The 24027-nt window shown below is 40.1% G+C and overlaps 1 protein-coding gene across 1 annotated transcript; it reads left to right on the top strand.

The window, feature by feature from the left end:
• Positions 1–87: 87 nt before the first annotated feature.
• LOC135170542 (RNA/RNP complex-1-interacting phosphatase) lies at positions 88–22582 on the top strand. Its single transcript, XM_064136467.1, has 8 exons — positions 88–226; positions 1047–1122; positions 9933–9958; positions 10300–10387; positions 11087–11166; positions 17747–17790; positions 20744–20851; positions 21119–22582. The coding sequence occupies exons 1-8, from the start codon at positions 207–209 to the stop codon at positions 21823–21825; spliced, it is 1149 nt and encodes a 382-aa protein (XP_063992537.1). The 5' UTR covers positions 88–206; the 3' UTR covers positions 21826–22582.
• The last annotated feature ends 1445 nt before the right edge of the window (positions 22583–24027 follow it).

The raw sequence follows: 24027 nt of genomic DNA, 5'->3' as shown, positions 1-24027 counted from the left end.
TGCATAAACCGAAAAATTATTTTTCGAAAACCCCAACGCGCGCCTCAGTATAAAGCGTGGCGTCTTGCGCGCGCAACCCACAGTCGACAGTCGGCAGTCGCCTACGTGTGTTCTTGCTGTATTCAGGTCTCTGCCAATCTGTGCGTTATTCATTAACAATTGTTTATTAACTTGTGATAAAGTGATTTTAAGAGTCAGTGTGTGAAATGAAGGCCATTCCGGACAGGTTAGCAAATAAATATTCATTAATTTTCATTGTCATTCGTCAGTAACTACGTAATTGTGTTTGTTTGGAGCGTTTTGAGGTTATCTCGCATCAACAACGCTCCAAGCTTTTCCTCATCCAAATACGTGTGATTTCAATAGATATCATGTTAAAGCGATTCACACTGAGTTGTTTATTATTTTGGGATGGGAATTTGGGGGACGATCCCGATGTTGATGATATATTTACATTTGGTGTTGACTCCGGAAATATTTCGATCAATTTACCTGATGCTCACCAGAGCTGGCATCGACTTGAAAATTATTCTGTAGTTTTGGGGTTCGTTGGTAGATGTCATTGGGAGTACTGCAGGAAATTTTAATTCATTCTGTCACTCGTAACGACAAAAATTAATTTATACGGACGGATATTGAATTTTTTAAAAACATTCCATAGCAAAAAATTCAGTTTTTTACTGTATTTATTTATTATTTATCTTTTATCGGTTTTATTTTTTTATGTTAATTTCATTCCAGTTTGAACCACATAAAATGAAAAATTTATAATATATAATACTTCTGGTGGATAATTTATAATTTCTGCTTCCAAGGCAATGAAAAAATCCGTTTCCCCATTTTATTTTATTATTTTACAACAAATAAAGGTTTTATCCTCCGTCTAGACTATATACATTTAGCTAATTGGCTGGTTTTCTTAGAAACCCAAATTTCGGGTCGTCGGGGGTCATAAAACACCACAGTAATTAGTTTTACCTTCCTTTCTCATTCTAAGAGCCCTCAATAAAATTCTCTGTTTGTTAATCAACTACTTTTAATTGCAGGTGGCTCCAATATAAGCCGTATGGGACAGTCATCGAGAATACCAAATTTCTGCCGTTCAAAGTGCCCCTCAAAACGGTGAGTGCAGTCATAAATCCATAAATAATACATTCCGAAAGATGGAAAATACGGCACCCGAGTATCTTTCACTCTTCATTATACCATTCGATCATTAGGAATAACGTCCCTTTCCCCTTTCCCCCGTTTTAACGAGTTTGACGTCTGACAATCGTGTGTCAAGTTGATTTTCTAATAAACCATCCTCTTGATGAGGTCTACTCGATATTTAAGCGTATGCAGAAGGTATTTTGTGCATCACACTACACAACATTGACGTCAATGATTCTCTCATCATTGCGTTAATAATCTAATCGCAAATAATTGCTTTCATTTCCTCTTAACATTTGTCCAAAGGTGATTCTTTTATTGAACAAAATCAGTGGGTTTTTATGGGAAAAAAATTCGATAGAATAATTAACAATCGCGATAAGACCTTTATTAACAATTCAGACATAAATAGTTGAAAATTTCGTCAGGAAATTCCAATCCAATCATTTAAGGAATTTTCGTATTAATTAGTAAGCACCGTAAAAAATAATACCGAGGAATTTCCAATAAAAATCAACCGTCACCGAGTTGTCATGCACTGTCTTTGAATTTAACAGCCACATCCCCATACGCAAATTGGCAATTCCCTTCATTCCTCCCCTCATGAGTATGCTCACCTCCACGGTACGTCGACACGGGTATCTACCAATGATTGCTCTCGCCTCTTCTTCATTTGGCATGCTGAATATGTTGATTACGTGGCGAGTGGTTGGCATGTATTTACGGTTTGTCCTAATTGATGGGACCGCCGTGGCGAGTTTCGCGGGGCATAAAACATTTTTATGCCCTTACTTCGAGTTATACCAGGCGCAACACCGCCTTGAATGTACGTCGATATACTCATCGTTAAAATACGTAAAAACACTGACTAGTAATTTTAATGAAAAAAATCACTCTGGTATGCACGTCATACCCAATTTATATTGTCATAAATTTGCATTGGGTGGGATAAAGGGGGGAGGGGGAGGAATTGAAATTGCGTTTGTTCGGATTTTAGGTAAATTGAGACCGGTTTCGAAAGATATTTTTAATATAAAAAAATTAAAGTCGAAGGACAATTCTTCGTGTAAGATAAAGAGTTCAATTCACGTGAAACACGTTATATTTCAGGGTGCAATCGTAATTTTTTGTATCGAATCGATTTCAAGAACTTTTCGAGATGCTTCAAGTTAGTTGATTGGACATGCCCATAAGGCCCACCCTCAGGGGGCCTCGGTTCGTTAATACTCCCTTCAAGATGCGTTTTAGCTGTAAACAATTTCTCATTCATCAACTGTCTGAAAAAATGAAAGTCTTCCATTCAATTTTCAAAATTCCCACATGGTCGTATCAATAAAATTATCCCATCATGTCGGTACCTCCTCAATGAATAAGATGAAGTAGTTTCTTAATCCGTTGTTATTCAAACGTAAAAGAGGATTTCGTGGGATTATGGTAATAATCAATTTGTCGAGATAGCAACACCGGTTGGAATATTTATACACCATCTCGTTTCCATGCGGATTACCCTCGTACACGAGCATTGAGGTGGTTAGTGTCGTCTTGGTCTCATCATTCTCGTCGTAAATGCCGTCATATTCCCGCATTACATGCCTCAACAAAGTGCGTTTCATTATCCTACGGGGGAGAGTAATGAGTTGGGTGATGGGCACCAACGATGGAATCTGAAGTACGTGGATTGACGCTTCGGTTGGGGGTTGGGGGGGGGGACCCCCTGGGGTTAGCTCCTGGGTGAGAAATACTCAGTCATTGATTCTTCGCGTGTCTCACGTTCCGGACGACCGGTTCAACCGATTCAATCGCAATTGACAAGATGAAAAAATTTTTTTTCAATTGATGACAGGAAAAATTTCTCACGTTCAGGGGTGAGGTTTGATAAAATTCAATTTTTGGAAAACGGTTTGAGTTTTGAACACGTAATTTTTTTTGCTGTACAATTTTTGTTGCGAAAGCCACAATTTCATGAAGAAACAATTCGGAAACAAGCGAACATTGAGCACAAGTCAGAGCCGGAAGCCAGCGACTCGGAGATTAAAACTTTTATAATTTCTCCCTCTCGTTCCCTCCCTTTCAGGGGTTTGTTGACACAGAGACAAGGAAAACTTCTCCCTGAAACTCAATTGTACCAACCCCTTGGCGTTGAATGCATTGAACGGATCCAGCCATCTCCATTGGTGAAAGACAATTGTCCTGATACTGGGACAAAGATTCACCAGTTAGTTAGCTAGAACCCAGTGTAACTGAGAAGTTTTCAAATGATAATAATCAGAATGTTGGACTGACTGAGAACAGAGATATCACCCACGTAGAAAGACAATCCAAGGGGGTACCCTTTTGCTTTCACATCTGCAGTTTCCACTGTTGATTCATTAATATTCCCAACTGTGCAGAAATGACAGTGAGTTTAGACACCTTGTGGAGACGCCTGGGGACGTCTCTGTTTACCGTTTATACTGGTGATACATGCTGATCGTGGGAGGTACGGATCGCGGGGGGAAAAACGAGATATGAAGATCTGAAAAATAACCGTCGGGGGGTTATTCGGATGAAAAAAAATTTTTTTCGGATGACGGCTTATGTAAATTATGCGTCCGCGCGTCGTTTTTCATTCCTAGTTTTACCCTCATGTTTCATTTTTTCTAGTTCGACCGGTGAGATCTGCCGATTAGCTTCCTCAGGTGCATTTTCGGGAGAAAATTTTCCGGAAAAATGATTTATTGGTGTGGAAACACTAACACGATGAATTGAGACGTTTTTGGGAACAGGGGGAACGTGGAATTGTTTATTAAATATTTCTGTGGGGATTTGTATTTAATTTTTTGGTACTTGTATCAAGGAAAAACTTTGATTAGTTGTATGTAATTATGTTTATTAATATTTTTTCAATTCTGGATGACATTAAGGCGCCGGTTATTTTTCTTAAAATAAATGAACAAATCATTGGCCGTAAATTTCCCAAAAACTTCCTCAATTTGTCATGTCTGTAATTGAAGTTACCCAAAATCCCTTAAATACCGCTCCATAAATGTCTCGAAATTGGCGACAAAAATGTCTTAATTTAAGACAGTATCTCCCGTTCCGAAGGTTAATTACAAACTGACGTATCATATTTCATTCACAAAGTACTTAAATTGTTGAATGAATTTTATTGTACATCCACAAAAGTCCGAGGATGTTGAAAAATTTACCTTTTTACCTTCGTCAAGGCGCCGGATAAATGCCGAGACACTGGCATTTTATTCACCACAAATTTACGGATTAAAATTAATCGTCTGATAACACATCGGGGTAATTAAAACTGCGTGGGCGTTAAAGTTGCTGTGGTTTTCTGCAATGGCGCATTCACTTGATTTACACACTTGACTCGGGGCACAGGGGAGATTGGGTGGGGAAGGGTGAGAGAGGGAGATGTCACAAAAACCATTAAGATCACGGTTACCCTTTTGCTGGTATTTATAACGACTACCCTAACTTGATGTCCTTAAAGGTATAATTATCCTTCCAGTGGTGATTAAAAATTCCGGGAGTTCTGGATTACAAAGGGCCACTTTTAATTGTGAAATTAATTCAATGGAAAATTAATTAACGGGAAAAATTTACGGAAAATTTAAAGGGGGGGTCGAAGGTTAGGTACTTGGCCTCAACGCCCTTTGGAATACCTTCGATCACCTCAACTTCCCCTCTCAAAATATTAATTTCTGGCGCTAGAGTCTGGCTGTCTGATACCCCGCTGTCATCCACGCCCCGCCGAAACTCGATTTATTGTTTTTCCATGAAGCTGGACAAGCGATACGTGTTATTAGCAATGTTAAGTGTTTGTTTAACGCCCCGCAGAGCCGAAAATCCCCTCCCCCCACAATGCCGGGGTGAAATTTAAAATGCTATGGAGAATGAAGTCTCACGTGTCCGGCATTAGGTGGATATTATTTCATTGAATTTTTCCTTTTGTTTCATTCCCAGCGTTTCGAACGATAATTTATGCCCAAGTTGGCGAGAGGAACTTCGATGACTTTGTAAAATATTACTGATGCCAGTTTTCGGAGATGTTATCGCTCCCTCCGTGCCGACACTGTGCGTTTCTCTTTCCACTTGTATTTTGTTTTTCCAACGATCGTACCTCTTCTCCAGGAGAAGTTTGTGTACTTCGTCTGGATAACATGGCGCCGAGGGTCTGTCCAGGGTAGAGCTGCCCCCCGTCTTCCATTTGACACTCAATTTTTGACCCTTTTGGTGGTACTGGCGCCACTCCGGGGTGTTGCACTCTCGGTGTGCCCTTTTTTCATTCGGATTCGATATCAGATTTTTCGATGGTTTTTTTGCTATCATTTGGGTCCCTTCAGGTGTCGATTTAATTCGAGAAGTCATTTTTTTGGACTTTAGAAATTTTTTTTTAATACAAAGGCAGTCCCTACGTGTGTCAACAGGATTCTAGTGCCTTTTGAACACCTTGAGGACTTCAGGAGGACAGGGGTGAGACGAATGACACTTTCGTCTATTTTTATTCGTCGAATGATCAGATAAAATTGGGTTCCAGGAAACACTGCGGTAGCCAACTATTTCCCCTTTTCAAGGCCCGTAATCTTGTCAACCCATCGCACCTCTTGAATTCATTTTCGCGCGAGGTACAAATTCCAAGGGCGGAGAAATGGTCCAGCGAAGGGGTAGAATTATTTTTAAATTTTTCGACAACTCCGGAAGGACGTGACAAAATTTTATCGATTGAGAAATTAATTTTTTTTCTATATCACAAAGTGGTGTAAAAAATTATTAAAAATTTATCAACTATTTTGCCCCACCTCTGTGTGCTGAGGATATTTTTGTGGCGGTGGCCTTTGTGCCCCTGTCACATAAATTTCACTGAAATGTCGCACACATGAACCACCTGCCCCCCACCCCAATTTTTGTATCACAAATTTTTCCTTTCCAACTCGTGCCAATGCTTCCCCGCCCGTTTTTCCCGCCGCAGGACTTTCACTCTACCCATCTGTTTCCTGGGGGCCATTTGCTATTTACAAAAATTTCACACCGGTGGCACTTTTTAAAAAAAAAATGAAGTCCACGAATCGCCAAATTTATTGCTCGTCCCTCTCCCTTTTGTCGGCCATGCGCAATTACTTTCGCGTTCTAGGCCCATCCGTCTAGGGTTAGCGGGCTCTTGGCGGAGGGAAAAAGAAAGGAAAAAATAGAAAAAAAAAATACTTAGAAGGCGTGCATATATATGGAAAGAATGGGAAAGTGTATGGCTCTTTGGGGATGGCCTTTAGCGGCATTCGAATAGGTTTGGCACGGTCAATCGTACCGGAAGTTGTTGGATGGTTAAATGGGATGAGTAATGCAGCAAATTTCTCTACAAATTGTATTCAACATCTGAAATACCCTGAGACATTTTTCGTGTGACAAAAAAAAATATTGAAATGTCACCAGTGAATGAACGACAGCTCTCAAAAGACATTTCAAATAATTTTTAAAATGAAATTTATTGTTTTCTCTGAAGGATCGTTCAGTCACTTAATTCACCAGTTAAAAATTTATTTAACAGTGGTAGTTGTTTATAATAAAATCGCCAAATGAATTTGGAATAAAATTAATAGATTTTCAAATCTTCCCGTTGGCCCTGCGACCAGTTTTTTCTTCTTTTTTTCATAGAAAATTGTCGGTGATCATTGTGTGAATGAAAGTACCAATGACAGGAAAGGGCGTGTGCTTGATGTATAGACTAGGCGCCGTTAAGCAATTTTCGTTTGGGCCTAAAAATCGAACAATAATGGCCCATGTAAGCCTGCGAACGGTGTCAGAAGGGCCGCGAAAGAGGGGGTGGGCGAGTCACAACGGTCAAGAAACAAACATTTGTTTAAAAGTTCCGACTCTCGTTCCAAGTGTTCACCTACCTGACGATCGTTAATCTTGTCTTCATGCGGCCCAAGTGAATTCTCCCCGGTGAGATCGTTAAACTCGCTGAAACAATCAGACCTCTCCCCGAGGTTGAGTCCTCCGGGTGTTTGCGTAAAAGGTCAATCATCGGATAGATTAATTAAAGAAGAGAGTTGCGGGAAAATTAATGAGAGAATTTGTTGATTTTTTTTTCCTGTTTTTTGGGGGAGTGGGGAATTTTTATTTTTTTTTTTACCTACAGAACTCAAAAATGCAGGAGAGAAGGGCCGGGGCGCCTCGTTTATAGTTGCCTGGGACCCCCTGAAGCGGTGGAATTGGTCAGCAGAAAATATTTTTAATTTTATTACCGCCTGTAATATGGAAATTCAGCGATGCCAGTTATTAGGTGTGAATTGAATTATAGCAACAGGGGCTTTTGTGGCCTCGTTATTATTTATCCAGTCTCGGGGATGTTGTTTACAGCTTGTGTCTTGAGACAAAGAGAAGGGGTCACTGGGCGATGGTGACACGAGTAAGATTTAGAATAGTATAACCCACTGAGATAACTAATTGGGATATGGGGAATAATAATGGAGGGAATGGGACGCCTGTCTGCTAGGTAATTCTTTAAATTCTTCAGAATTTCGATTTCTTCCTTTAATTAATTTAAATCGGTGGTTAAAAGGGGATAAAATATATTTAGGAAGACTTTTCAAAATTTATTTTGCGACTTGGGAGGCTCCGATAGATAATCCTGAATAGGTTTATTTTATTTATTTATTTTTCAATGCTGGGGAGGTTATGGGGATTTGGGAATAGCTCGAACCCCCAATGTTTAACTGAAAGTCAATTTTTCCAACCCCCTCGCCAAATTCATGGACTTTAATTTCCAAAATTTATCGTGCGGATCTTGAGGACAGAAGGTGACCATAAATAAAGTTAAGAAACAGTGAGTGCCCGATGGTATCCCGTGGTTACCGCTACTATTGCGTCCCCGGGACCGCCCCGACGTTCAGGAGAAGTGCGCATAGTCCGGGTACATATTGAAAATGGAAGGGAACCTTTCCAAAATGCCGGGAGGCCAGCGATAAAAAAAAAAAAGTGAGAGGAAAAAAAAAAGGAATCACCACTGGACGGCTCACCATCACCAACAAGATGATATCTCCCAGCGCTAATGGGCAATTCGTCGGACACAATGGACCACAGGGCCCCATCACTGTTGCGAAATCCGAAACTAATCGAATCGTTTTGTGATTGATTTATTTGGATGAATATCACACATATCATTTTTACAACTCCTCCCTCTCTTCGCATATCAAAAACGAGTTGAAATTCATTATAAAAATTTTGACAGCCAACTCCCGTCATCCCCTGAGTGATGCGGAACGATTTCGATTGATTATATTAATTTGGTAATTAAGTGAGGCGTGAAATTGAGCATTAGAAATTTTTATGATATTCCGAGGGCGCCATTTCAGAGGTAAATGAGGTTAACCTTTCCTAAGGTACCCGTCGCACTCCTCCTGATGGTCAATTCAGTATCAGTGATACGTTTGGAGATCCTGTCATCCTCACGCACGGGTGGAGAGACAGTGCGACGGCAACGGCACAATGCTCCCACCAACTTTTTCCATATAATCCTGATTTAGTCCCGACCGTATATCGTACTGAGGGTCGTGAAATTGAATGGTTGAAATCAGCCCAGTGGATATCCTCCTTCGTTTTCCTTTCGTTTTATCTCTCACATTTGTCCTTTTTTTTTTTTCTTCCTTCACGTGATTTTTTTCCACAACCATTTCTCATACACTCTGACCAGACCGGGTAATGAAGTGGGCGGTGTTTTTCAATGTTAATTCGAAGTTGCATTATACATGTGGCCAACGAAATGAAAAAAAAAAAATTTATATATATAATAATAATACCGAATAAAAAATGGAGAGGAATGATCGAAAGTGAGGGTGGTTGCATGACGTGAGCATTAGAAGATGCGTCTCACGCCTCAGTTTTTACTGGTTTTATAACCGGGAATTATTGCGTTGGCGCACGATAGGTCAACCTGGCTCCTCGGACGGTTATTAAAGTCGACCAAACGTATGCCCATTTTGCCGTAGTACAACCATAACATGGGGATATATTCGCAGATTGGAATCTTGACCGCCCAGCCAATCGGATAGTCCTCGCTGACTTCGAAACCCCGTTATTATCATTAGCCCACCCAAGCTATTGCCGGGGCGCAAAATATTCTTCCTTATAGAAACGAGATTTTCAATTTAACCATACGATGGATATGGTATACACCCAAATCCAACCCTCCTTTTGAAACTCTTCAAATGCACAGGATAGATCCCGCCGAGGGATAACACTCATAGTCCATCATTTCTTCCACGAATTAGTTAATTAATTGGTGGTCCATGTGTGGAGGCAAAGGTTGATGAATAATTACCACACGAGTCTGAGATATCACTTCATAGTTTGGGGGGTTGGGGTGAAAATTATTTCGCCGCAAGTCAAGAAATAATTGTAATGATGTGAGGACGATGCATGAAGGTAATCATCGAGTGTGTGACTCTGGTGTGTCTTGTTATCGTCAGCCTTCGTCACGTCTTGTTATTGGATATACCGAAGGGGTTAAGCCTAATCGATCATTCGCCGCCGCGATCACGTTCCTGTGAGGCCAGACAGGGCTTGTGCCCGGTTATCCACTCACCACATTATTAATTATCACAAGTAGACGATGACTCTGCACACCGTGACACGATGATTCGACAGCAGGACAATCCTCCATCCCCTCCCAATCGAGAATTACATGTTTATTTACATCGATCCAAGTTGAATTTCGCGTTTACTAATTATCGTTACGATGTTGATGGTCTTATTTTACTAAAATTATTGTTTTCTTTCTGTTGCAGACGATAAAGGTGCCACCAAACCAAGAGTGAGTATTACAATGATTTTTCATGACTTCTTGATGGAATGAATTGTCAGATGAACTAGAGAGAGTGTAACCATCGGTTGATAGTTTAATTCAGAAAAAAATTGAATAATTCAGATTGAAATTCTCAACCTGTCGTAAATAATATCGAACACTTCACATTGACATTCGCGAGTTTTCAAATGATTCCTAAAATCTCTCAGAGTCTCAACAATTCATTTTATAGCATTGAAACCCATGTGACCTTTTTATTTTACGATATGAATAATACATTTACGAGGCATTCAATTCGTTGTTGTATTTCACAATGTAATACCACTGAAGTTTACAATCCATTATTACAGATTCACAATTCCAGTGCTGTTGAGGGCATTTCCGAAGCTCAAGTTCGTCATCGATTTGACCAACACAACGAGATACTACAGTACTAATGTAAGTTACAACATTGTTTGAATTAATTATTCTGTCAATTAGTTGTTCAACCGAAACTAAGTCCCTTGAGTCCGTGAAATCTTCTCAATTAGACAGTTATCTGTCCTTAATGATCCTTAACGAAGACTGAGAGAGATTAATCTACCGTAAATAAAAAATTTTTTGTACAACCGGAGTAAGACCCCCATCATAGGCTGAATTCCCAGCATTCCCTGGAACAAAAGCCCCACCAGAACATCACAATCACTCTGGTATTCCACGTACAGAATTAGACTCTATCTGGATCCTAATAAAGTCCTCTCCTGTGCATCGTGATAGATATATCCACCAATAAGCTGTGATGTCCCCCTCTCCCTCATCCGCGTCTCAGTTATCTCAATCGAAGCCCTAATAAGGTGAAAGCTTTATTAACTCGGGAAATATCAATCATAGGACCCGGCGTTTTTTTTTTATTTCCATTTATAACCGAACGGAATGGAGAAGGTTGAGGACCTCACCTGTGACTTCAGGTCCCATCATGTTGAACATCGTGAGATACCTCGCTCTGTACACGAGAATTATCTTATCTCCTTGTGATGCGTCACTTCACTCAACTTCATTTTTCACTTTTATACATAAATTTATATGTCATTCTGATGAAATATATGTCATTAATTCTACCCGAAGTCCAACTAATGTAATTTTAACTTTTTTTTACAGGACTTTACGACGAGGAACGTTGGCTATTTGAAAATCATGGTGCCGGGTCAACAGGTGCCGCCTAAATCCTGTGAAATCAAGTAAGTTCAAAGTCCTAAAGTAGATATCCAATGCAGGGAATCCTCTGCCCAAATAAAAATTTATCTCCAAAAATGCAACGGCAGGGAAGAGTGTCATATAATCGAGATAAACGAGGCGACACGAAGTCGAGTCGTCGAGTCCTCTCTCAAGGGATTTCTTCCTCCTCTCCCACCCATTTTCTTATTCATCCTGTGGCCACACGAATTCGTGCGTGCACGAGATACGTATCGCCTTGAGGAGATCAGTAGCACCAACTGCCGAGGTAGCGCACACACATACACACACATACATTCACTCGGGGCATTTTGAATATAGAAGGATGAAAAGGTGGCCCCATAGGGCTGTACCTCGTGCGTTGGGCTGTGATCTTCTTTGGCGTGTGCCCTTGTGTGGGCGTTAAAAACCAACTGAGGGCCTTATCCGATCAATTTCAGTCATTTATTTCATTCCTTTTGCCTTGAATATTGAGAGTGAAAATTCACTGGACACTTGTGCCACTAGCGTCAAACATTTGATTATCTCAGTTAACGATTGCATGGCGCCATATCAGGGATTCTCTCCTCATCGTGGAGCCCAAAAAAGTTCTCACGCAATCATTCCACGCCCATAGGCTCGAGGTACACGAAGGCATGCGAATGAGGAGCGTTGAAGACCCTGTGGCTCCAGCCAGCTAATTAACTGCAATAAATGTCCGATGATTTACCGAATGTGTTTGCCATTTGTATGTGCAGTGGACTTTGAATGTTTTGGTATTTTTTTTTTGTTTTTTTTTACTTTTGTTGGAGTGGCAAACGGTAGCTGTGTAGTCGTGAAAATTTTACTACCCATATTTCAGTTCGATGCATCAGTAATTTGAAATTTGCGATGGCAATAGTCTCTTTCCGAATGACACTATCCAAAATTGAGCGTTCAGCGATTCTCTCATCTTCATTCTTTAAATAAATCTCTGGAGGTATTTCAACGTTATATTTTTTTTTATATCGGGTAATTCGTGTCGCCATGAATGCCACATATTCGGCAACCGTATTCCATTTAAGATGGTGAGATTGAGATAATTAAAAATAAGAGCCGTAAAACTTGGCGGGCGTATAATTAAGTGAATTCTGTATCAAAACCGATAAGATGGGTAAGGGAAGGTAGGCGCCATGTAACAGCCGTTGGTATTCGTTAAAAAAAATGAACATTAATTCAGGATATGTGAGATAGTGCCTCACCTTCTTCCCTGTTTACTCAATTCCCTGGGGTCTCAGCCATTCAACTGATAAATCCAAACGATTTATTTCAAATACCAATGTCAAATTATGCTGCACCACGGTGGTGTACCAGCATTAACCCATGATGATTCCATACACATCAGCTTTATTCAACTATGATGATCAACGATAGTAGCTCGTTAGTAGCTGTGTGGTCAGCGCGTTGCTGTCTCGCAATGCAAAATGAAATGTTAATTGAAACATAAACATGTGTCTCCAAGTCACGGGGTCTCAGGTTCCTCCCTGGCTTTGGTACCCCATTCATCAGCAAGAAAAGTTGGAAATTCTTGAGATGACGGGCTACATGTGGGCGGTTTATTTCACAACCAGCCGGTTTATTTATTCCCGGTGTATCAACGGAGATAACACTAGTTTTTTCTATCCCAAGTCTAGTATTTCGTAAATTCAATCGTTTCATTTTTTTCGTGACCAGAATATTCCAGACAATTGTCATTTCATTCTTATCCTCAGGAAAAGTTCGATAAATATCGTTGTCACGCAACGAGTCATCAATGAACTGAACTTGTCATCACTCGCAATTTTCTGAGCAAAAGGCCCTCCTGTGCTGCCAATTCCAAAGAGAGATGTCTCGGTTAAGGAAATGATCAGGTATATCAGTCCCAGGAAAATTTCATTCGATTTTTCCAATTCAATAAATAACATTTCGTCCGAAAACACCATTCTCACGCGAAAAAGATAACCCGGAGGTGATGCGTGGGCGTTTTTGGCGCCTGACACCGATGCCGATGTCTTTATATTTAGTTTGAGACAGTCAACATAGGTTTTCGCATGTTCACCGAGCCCATACCTTCACAACATTGGCCATACATCTACCACACGAGGCGTAACGAAATACCCTTATTCGTATGTGCGATCGTTGGAGATAATGAGGTGAAAAGTGTTGCTGGTGTTTCATGGCTGAAGAAAGTAAGAGGTCGAAGGAGGGGGGGAAAAATCGTAACAAAAAAAAAGGAATATTTAAGAAACAAAAATATTCTTCCTCAATCGTTTTTAAGCGTTCATTTCCATGCCTCCTTTTCTCCGTATTATTCATCGCTACGGGGTGCCACGCGCTGTTTTAGAGGCCTTTGCCAGGCTAACGAGGTGGAACCCGTGGCACGCGTTTTTTCTGGCGAATATCCCAGAGTCGGTGGTGATGGTGATGGTGGTGGTGTTGCTTCGGGCTTTCTTAAAACCTATCTCAAATATTTTGACATTACCCACTGTGGGTCCCCGTAAGATTCTTTAACATCACAAACGGGAATTAGGAATTAAGCCTCTGGGTATTTTACGCTGTGATGGGACAGGAGGAGAAACTGTTCTTGACGTCTGTTGTGGGTGGTAAATTAATAATACGGCTTTTTGTATTTTCTAGCGACGTTAATTTATTCTTGCGGGTGTTAAATGACGACAGGATTGGATGGGAGGGAGGGATTTCTTAGATTGGGGGCCACCCTCGCGATCTCTTCATCGTCTTTACGACGTTCTCGTGATTATATCATAAATGAAAGTGATATTGGGTGGCTGATTGATTCGCGTGGCCTGAGGAATGAAAATATTTTTTATGGAGGTAAATCTTCGGCTTTTGGGAGAAGTAAATAATTTTTAAATGGAAAATTTATTTATCTTTCCTGAAGTGGTGCGTTCAAACAGGTCGAACGTCTTCTTCACCATTGTCTCCATCGAGAATGTTAGCCCGATAGACTAGGCGTATTAAATAGGAGCTGAAGTACTCGGTTATTATTGCAAATGCGAGGAGTCGAGTGTCGATTGAGAAACAGTCGTTTGTTGAGTGTTTACCGAGTACTTGGGCCGCGATCCTGGAAGTACAACTCGTGCAAATATGGGAGGTATACGTGACGATCACTTGTAATTCAACATTTTTGGGCCTTTTGTACGGAAAATAATTCCTTCGTACGAATACTCGGGGCGAAAAAAATTCAATGCGGATGGACAAAATGACTGAAAAATAAGGCAGGGTGAGAGAGCCGGGAAGAAGAGGAAGAAGCGTGTGACTCGGGCCGTGCGAACCCTCAGAGGGAGGCGTAGGTGCAGACCGCGTTCATAAGACGCATTCGCGGTCTCAGCAATATTGTGTTATGCAAATTGAAGCAATAAAGATGGCCGGGGCCCCGACGAGCGAGAGACGATGAAAAAATCGAGGGAATTTTGTCGCTGAAATTTAACTGAAAAGAGGGACAACTTTGAAACGGGGAGTTTCCCACAAAGTGTACGATCATAAACAATATTTTGATATTCCGATTGTAACTGGTTCGGGCATCCGAGTGGATCATTAAAAGGGAAATGATTTTTTTTAATGCTGAGTGGGCATTCGGAGGGGGATGCGAGAGAATTTTTTATTCGATGAAGCGTAAAATTGTCACGACGTTGAGATCAAATTCTCATTTTTGATTTTTTTTTCACTTTGGAGAAGTTTAAATTGATTTTGTGGTCATTTAAAAAAATTTCAATTGACGAAATCGTTGATAGATTAATTATAAATTCCCAGAAATTGAAAAAACTGCTGAAATTCTAGGGGAAAATCTATTCTGCGCTGTTTTAATTAGCGTGAATAAAAATGTAGATAATGACAGGTCGCTCTAATGTATAAAAATCACGGTATTAATTTGAGGTTTGAAATAAAAAGAATAATAATAATCGTGAAGGATTGACCCGCCCATGCGCCTTCCACCACGCAGCAACCATAAAATTCATTGGGAATAACCTGACTCGAGGATACGCCGATCATCAAGATCCATCATCGATAACATTGTTACTGCATGCTTGAATGCTTCAGCTAAATTTGAAAAATGAGATAATAATGGACAAATAATGAATTTTGAAAAAGATCAAAATTATACGCATGATCGAGAACTTTCGAATACACGAGGGAGAAATACTATTTCCTGATTTACCCAACGATAGAAAATAAAAAATCATTTTTTTGTTGTTGCGATCAACACTTGAGTCACTTATGTCTTCCCAAGGTATCGATTAATCAGGCAATTCATAGGAAAATTCCAATATTTTTAATCAGTTATTTTTCCATCAAAACAACATCGCAATCACGTTAATTTTAAATTGAGTGATATATCGATGAGATTTTTCATCAAAAATGATTGAACTCCAGTGCATACATCTAAATAACAGTGTTAGGTGTCGGTAATGCTGTGACATCAAAGAGAGAATGATGGAAATTGATGAAATAAGGAGTATTGAAAACGCAGACGCCTCGGCCGTGAAATAGACATCAATATTTATAGAGCCCTTCATCAATCAACTCCAATGGTCACGTCCTATGGGAATTTTTCGAAGATTTCTGACTGTCAGAAGAGTTCCCTTGGACATTCTGAGAATAAAAATCAATCAATTTTACGTTATGGTAATTTTTTAATTTTCTCAATTTATAAAAATCCCGAGAATTGTTCTTAACTAAATCATTCCCGAGCTCGGAATTAATTGGAGTAAGTGCAGGGTAAAATTAGACTTGTCCATCTCCATCTCGATAGTTGTTTCATTAAAAATAATAAAAAACCATTGAATATTTCGTGGGTTGGAAGCGTCGCGAGTGGTTCACACTTTCCATAAAAAATAATACGCAAACTGCATGTGTATGGCTATCAGTAAACAAGCACCAATTGCCGGAACGATTTAACGGATCGACTGATGGATATCGAGTCACTAATAATTCACGTGGAATGGACCACTTATGTTGGAACCGTTACGCAGTGCGTAATAAATTTGATGGACTAAACGATCTCATGCGAGAGCCATTTGCCATTCAATATCACTCGACAGGTAATGTCAACAGTGATTCACTGAACTGGTTATATTAAAATCATTTATCCTGTCAATTCTCTGATCTTAATGTTGCTCCCGAAGGTCATCATCGAAAATTTCATTTCCTTTAACTTTAACTCCCCGAAACCGAGAAATTCGCGATCCCCAAATCCCCCAAAGTCTTAACCATTTTATCAATTGACAATTAACAATTTTTTCTGTTATTTAAAATGTCTATTGATCAGCAAATTAATATCACAAGTCAATACACCACCTCAGGGGGGTCTTAATCGTCAGAATAATTTTCAAATCCAAAAATTTTGAACAATAACATTTTATGCTATGGTCATGAGAAAAAAAAAATTCTTTTATTATTCTTAATTGGAGCACACAACCCCCGTGGTATTATTATATCGTCTCAATATGTACCACGTTCGCACCGTTAAATCTTAAGGCGGCACGATCCCTCTGTAGCGGCGGTCACGCATCCCAGGGCGAGTCATTATGAGTTAAGGGGGGCACGTGGAATATCCATGGCTCATGGTGTTCCAAGGGATATTGGGGAGGTGTCCGAAGAAAATCGAATAGAATGGTATAAGAGGCAGGAGTGAGTTAGTGTCTGTAATCACGTTAGACTAATCGGTCCTGCAGGGGGTGCATCTCGCTAAAGAGCCCGCTGAGGACCCCCTTTATCACCCCCTCCACCCACAAGGCCCTATTAAAACCACTCGCCTAGTCCCGCAGGGCGACGAGTGGAGGAAATTTTCACTCCGGTTGATAAAAAAAAAATGAATAAAAATAAAATTAAATAAAAAAAAAATATTGTAAAGAAGAGAGGGACTAAGAATCCTGGGAATGCAGGTGGAATTTCATCGCCAAAAAAAGATGTTGGAGCAAAACCACCTGGCGATAATTTATCGAGTCGTCTCAACGGGCTTAATCCGTTAATAAGTCCCACTCCCACATTGGATAACGTAACAGACCTGAAAAAGAAAAAATTTTCAAAATTAAAAATGAGGAAAAAAAGTGGAGAAAAGGGGGATGATGATGCACGGGACTCCTCCCTGTGAATTATTACTCTCTTTCTCTCTCACCGTATCTTTGAATCTGCGAGGAAGAGTCGAAGATGTTTCGCTTCTTCACCTTTTTTTTTTCCGCCCTCGCGTCGCACCTTTTTGGATTTACATGGGGATAGAAAGAAAAAACAATTTGGGAGTCGGGAGATACCGACGGTTGCATTCTCGGAAAACACTTTGGGGACAAAAGGAAAAATGAGGGACTAGAGGTGAAATGAGATTTTTACGTATTGATTTATGTAATGTTGTGCCTTTGGCGCTCATAATCTCCGGTAATTTTAGCCCCCGGGGGTTGGAAATTAGGCGGCTCCGGGGAAAACATTCGGCTGGTCTTGTTTATGACGGGTAAACAGAGGGGTTGCAGGGGTTAAATGAGCTGGTAGCGTGGCAGGGGAGCGTTTTGGGGGGTTATTGTTTCGCACGATCATCTTGTTCTCGGAATTTTAATTTTTATTTTTTTTTTGTTCCAGGTTTTTCAAGGCAGTCGACAAATTCCTCGCGACGGCGAAAGATGGTGAGTTCAATTACCAAAAAAATTATTTTCTCATCAAATATCATATCTCCGAGGGTTATTAACACCCCTAGAATCTTCCGAACACCAAATAAATTTCGTAGGAAAAATTCTTTCCCATTTTTCATAGCAACAATATTATAATTTTTCTTTTTCTCTCGTGATAAAAAAAATATATTGACCGTTCTCGTCGTCGAAGATGTGCACACAAACACGTAATGTCACAAATTATGCGGAAATGGAGGGAATAAAGGAAGAAAATATATTTCCAGTCTAACTTTCTTCCCAGTCGTTTGATAAACGACGTCAGATAATTAACAACTGAGATACCCTCATCGCGTACACGTTGGGAGTTGAACGTGGGCGCGTGATATTCCCCGGCTACTCTTCGGCAACTCCAAGAGTCATATTCAAGTGTCTCTCTTTCTCGTCCCTTCAATTTCCCCAGTGCTCAAGTCGTCTCATTTCTCCGCTTCATTTTTTTTTTATTTTGTTACATTTTTTTTCTACCACACACAGATATTTCGACCCACAGAAGCCACAGAGTCACGTCGTATACATCAGAGTGAAACGACCGCGTGTGTCGGACGCTCTTGCATTCGTTTTTCTCAAAATTCTTCAATTTTTCTGGCCCAAATAATTGGTAGTTCGTAGGGGATTTGTTTAAGTCATAAAATAATTTTTTAAATCGAGAAATGATTGGACTTGTTTGAAATTTTTATTAAACTATTCCGTTAATTTGACATTCACCTCGTTCAACATCACACCAACTACTCCTGTCTTTCCGTATTTTTTCATTTTTAATTACATTTATTCAAATGCACGGAAAAACTCGTCTTGGACGTATGGGAAAAGGCCACCCTGAACGATTTTGACCGTACGACGCATTCCGTGAGGCTCAAGGGAGCCGCACAAGTTGCCTCCACTTAGCATTTATCAATGACCGTAGTTACCGATGTTCAATATCAAGTATCGAGCATTGGTATCTTCTGGAAAATAAAAATTAAACTTTCCACTTTGAGACAGCCACATTTTTATTCAAAAGAAAATATATCCCCACCCATGACTCGTGGACCGTTGGGCGAGGGAAAGGGGAGGAAGAATTGTTTATTCTCTTTTCGTATATGGCAACTGGGAAATTGAAAGGAGCTTGGATCGATTTAGTTCGAGTACCTTGAACACTCTCGTGATATATTTTTCTGGTCATGCAGTGCGTCGACATTAACGTTCTCTCATTTCAACAGTACGTCTGCATATTTTTTCCGGCCCATTCTCGTGGCCCTTTATTTATTTATATTATTTTTCTGACGATGCTACCATACAAACATTGGGTAGTGGCCCTTTGGCCCGCTTCTTCTCTTCGTACATAACCACTAGGGTATATATCATATTGCCACATTAACCACGTCACTTCGGGACACACCCTCGAGTACTCTTTGCAGTAGTCATTTCCTTCTTTGGTTTGTGGCTTAAATTTATACACGTCGGTGGTGATTATTTCGCCGACGGTGTGGGAATTTTTGCCGTGTGAATTTGTAGGAATAATTAATATCTCTGACGTCCAGAAAATTTGCGATAATTTACGGGAACTCTGGAGCCAATTTCGCTGGTCGATTTCCCTGACATATTTTTTATTTCCAACAATGAATAGAGAAGCGGATACTGGGGTGCCTCATTCAATAATTATTTTATATTTTAATCGAAATTTTTAGTAATAAAAAAAAAAATCCACCGAAATCAACGAGCGATTCCTCGATACCCCATTACTGCTCTGCAATACCAACATTAAATTAATCATTCCGGGTAATTACCCCCATAAACCTCGATCGCGATCGATCCATACATTTGTCACACTCGACTCGTCGATTCGAATTAATCGAGGCCCCGCAGTTAATTGATGATACCGCCTCCGCGATTCTCCCCGTATCCCACATGAAAACCTCGCGATTTGGCTCCCGTTGAGACCCAATACCGATTCCAACTCAGCGGGACTCATGTTTCGACCGGTCTCCCAGCAATGCCACTACGACTCGCAAATTTCAACCCCCCCAAAACGATAATTTTTTTTATTTCTCATTCGGTCTAGTCTCTCTAGTGGTCCTGAGGCCCCAGTGGGCGGTCGAATTTCGTCCAGAGGTCAGGGCACTGGAGAATATTTTTATTTTCTTCATCCCCCGCATCAAAATGAGGGCAGAAGGGATTTTCCCACAGTCCTGTTTACGATATTTACAATCGCAAACGAGGATCAGACTCATTTGTTGTCGTTTACTCGACTCCTACACTGCGGGAAGCCACCAGAAGATTTTGCATTTGATGTCTACGTGTGTTCTGGGAATAATTCCACTGGTTGCTAAGCTTTTGTTGAGTAGGACATGCTTATTGCGACTTTTGCGAGGCCTTCTGGCTACTCCGAGATGACCTCGCCCCGGTGATACGACTACGAGGAATTAGCTGATTATGCACTGTCTAAACTCCTCCGGTTACGTGGTTGTGAATTTCTGAGTATGGAATTTCTTCCCAGTTTACTTCCTTCTTTGAATTTTAAGAGATTGATTTTCATTGGTTCTGGAAAGAAAATTCTAGTACGAGTGCTGGTGAGGCAAAATTTTTCCGAATTTCCGGGAAATGTTAGTGGGAGAAATGGGAAAGATATCCTCCTCCGTTATTTTACAGCTCTTTAAATTCACTTTCGGTGTTCTGCAATGTCTCTTAATTATACCTAATTCAAATCAAACAACAGTTACACCTTGGTGTAGCATGGAATCGTGCATCATCGATCAGAAATCATCAATAAACGAGATTGATTGATCACGCGGGTTTATAAAAATCAACTCGATTTGAATTCCGATCCAACGGTATTCACTTGAATGCCGAACATCGTCACTAATAAACTCAAAGTGACAGATGAAAAATTATAAAATCGTTGCTTCAACCGTTGCATCAATTTCTTTTCCAGATGAAGTCATCGGAGTCCACTGTACACACGGGCTCAATCGAACGGGCTACCTCATCTGCAGGTACATGGTGGAGAGACTTGGCTGGGCCGCCGATGATGCAGTGAAAGGTACAGCTAAATAAAATTTTTTAATTCTTCCCTCATTGATATCATTAAATGCTGAGAACAGTGGAGGAAAAAAAAACAATTGTCGGCTTAAAATAATGATTATTATAATTTACTATTATTATAATTAGTAATAATATAATTTATAATGCTTTACCCAGTAATTTCTGATGAGAATTATCGTATCGTCTGTGGAAGAGACCGGTAGGATAATTTTTATCAAAAATTTATACGAACCAAAACCGACACAAAAATTTTTCTGTTCCAAAGCGTTTCAAGTGGCACGAGGCCACCCCATCGAACGTCAGGCATACATCGATGAACTTCCGTCATCATCGATAAAAAATATTGATTCATCTCTGATGAATCGGTCGCTCCAAGCGACTTCTTCCACGGGGAAATTGGAATCTCAACGTCCCCGTGTGATCGAAAACTGGCGCCATTATCCCCCCCCAGATCCGGGATTCCCTTCCCGTATGGGTCCCCGGTGGCAGAGGAACGGTCGGGAAATCGCACCCCCACCGTTCCCTCCACCCCTAATGGGTGCACTGCCGATCCCGGGCCATGGATTCCCGATGGCTGGGCCAAGGCCCGACGTGTACCGAACGCCCGAACTCGAGCGTAACGCGTATCGAGGGCCCGATCCCAGGCCCAATGCGCACAGAATACCATCGGTACATCCTCATGGATCTTTCGATCACACGGCCTGTCCACCTAGACCAGTTTATCCGGGCGCGAGGTCGTCGATGAACAATCATCAGGCCCACGCCCGGCCGACCTCTGGAAATGGCTTCGTCAACGGTGCAAGGAATTCGAAGCTTAGACACAGTCATAGACACAGGTACCATCCACAGGGGTCCGGCATCAGCAGGGAGGACGATTTCAGGAACGACACCTTCAATGATAATTTCCGTCGGCGTAATGATAGGGTGATACGCATGGAGCGGAGACAACCTAGCCGATTTAGTGATAGATAATTTAGTTAGTTAGTTGATATAAAAATTTTAAGAATGATTGATTGATCAATCCATTAAAAATTCAAAACAGCCAGCTAAGTTAATTGAAAATTCACGATTTAATTTTAAAACTTTGCTAAGAAGTTTCTACGACAATGAAAATGGCCGAAATTTTTCAGGTAATCAGTGGGAAATTAACAGGGAGTCTAGTCGATTTTGTAGAACTCAGTGAAATTTTATTGAGAGATTGTGGGGAATTTGGGAAAGTACAGGAGGAATGAATTTGGGGTGTTTTTTTTTATTGTTAAGGTTTTTTCGCCTCACTCGATCTTTATTTTTGGAAGTCTTGGGAGTTGCATATATTGGAGGGAAATTACTCCGGGTGTTTTTTGCCGTTGTATATTTCAGTACAAATCATTGAATTGTTTATAAACCAGTGGTCTAGGGGGAGCTGTTGCAATACGAACGATATATTCGAATATTTTTGCATTGAATCATTGGTTATAGAAATAATTACGTATAAGATATTTTTTTATTTTATACCAGGCCAAGAAATATTGCGAACCATTTTTTCGCATATGATTTTACTGCAAAAAAATGTTTACCTTATCCCTCATAGATAATAATTAATGATTATATTTTAAGTAATTCCCTAAAATTAGTGAACGGGGCTAGTCTTTTGGATATATTTTAGGGTTCGCAACTACAAACTTTGTATCAATCTATTTTATCAATTAATTATAAAAATTATGATGTAATATAAAATTTAAAAAACTGATCTGGGCTTAAAAAATTGATAAATACCTGATTCAACCCAATTAATCAAAATTTTGGACCCATTATGGTCATTCACACGGAATAAATATTGGGGAATTTATGAAGCAATTATTTGAGGAAGTGATGAGATTTAGGAGAAATCAATCCCGTTTAATTGCCAGTGGAGGCATGAGACAGAAAATTCGTTGACGTCTTCGACATCAATATTACCCTTGAAGCCCTCGCCTCCAATATTATCCTAATTATCCCTCGAAGATTGCCTCTTCCCCTGATTTTGCCAGGACGCTCGTCATCCGTTCGAGGCAGAATAAATAATTGATCATTATTGGTTATTTTTCCCTCTCCCTCAATTTTTTTCCAGTATTTAATACTATTTACAACTAAGGTAAATCATCCTTGGAACTTGATAGAAAATTTGAATCGCGGAAATATTTACCAGAACCCACCACAAAAAAATTAATTAGCACAATTCCTTCGATCGATTTTTCAAATTAAAGTCCTTCAGAATTTCTCATATTTTTCAATAAAATCCATTGACACGTGGAATTTCACGTGTGGGTGGTAACAGACGTCTCGAAATAACTACCAATGGTGCGCACACTGTGATAATTGCACGATTTGTTCAGGATTAAGAGGGCAACTGTGTGAATTTACCCTTTTACTTCACAATGACATGGAAAAAAACTACTATTACGGTTAAGACATCTAGGATAATTTTTTTTATCATTATGAAAAGGCTTTGATGTCTAAACTTAACAGATTAGATTATAAATTGCTTGGGTGGTATCAAGATCGTACATCTGGTAAATGGAATTAATACGTAATGCTAATACAGATAGCAAGATCGTCGAGTAATAAATACCACTGTATGGGCGTTGCTTGCATATCGTACATTTGCCTTTATGATATATAGCAACGTTATGTATTAGTGTTTTTATTTTGTAAAGCAACACGGCATCTGGGTGGTAGGCAATGCCTCCTGTATTGTGATCAATCGATATTACTGGGGGTACTAACAATTCACTTGTCAAACATATCATTAGGAGTCGGTGGGAATAATTTCTCATTTCTAATTTTTTCTATGCGTTTAAAAAAAATTTTTTCCTCCCATTTTACCATACCACTGCGAGCGTTTACGGTCCCACAAATGGGGATATTAATTAAAATTAATTTTGTGGGTGGATAGGGTTTGCAAAAATATGAAATTTTTCTTCAACTCATTCCCGGTGGAAACAAACAGTTGGATTTCATCGATTGAGTCTGAAATTTTCGAAAGGATGTTGAAGGGAGTGAGGGGCGTTGATCTCTTACAGACAGGAAGAGCTTGAAGGAGACTAGAACGAGAAGCGTCATCGAGAGAGTCAGACATTCGATGGGAAGGAGGTCGGAAACCGGAAAACTTTCGACTTCTGTCTGGGGGTAGAGGGAGAATGAAGTAGGGAATCG

The sequence above is a fragment of the Diachasmimorpha longicaudata genome, chromosome 17 (genome assembly GCF_034640455.1).
Source record: "Diachasmimorpha longicaudata isolate KC_UGA_2023 chromosome 17, iyDiaLong2, whole genome shotgun sequence".
NCBI classification, from domain to species: Eukaryota; Metazoa; Arthropoda; class Insecta; order Hymenoptera; family Braconidae; genus Diachasmimorpha; species Diachasmimorpha longicaudata.
Note: the sequence above shows the minus strand (reverse complement) of the source record. Positions and strands in the feature narration are given on the sequence as shown.

Coding starts and splice junctions, on each gene's coding strand:
- LOC135170542 (XM_064136467.1), top strand. CDS start 207: ATGAAGGCCATTCCGGACAG. Junction 227..1,046: donor ATGAAGGCCATTCCGGACAG/GTTAGCAAATAA, acceptor TTTTAATTGCAG/GTGGCTCCAATATAAGCCGT. Junction 9,959..10,299: donor AAGGTGCCACCAAACCAAGA/GTGAGTATTACA, acceptor CCATTATTACAG/ATTCACAATTCCAGTGCTGT.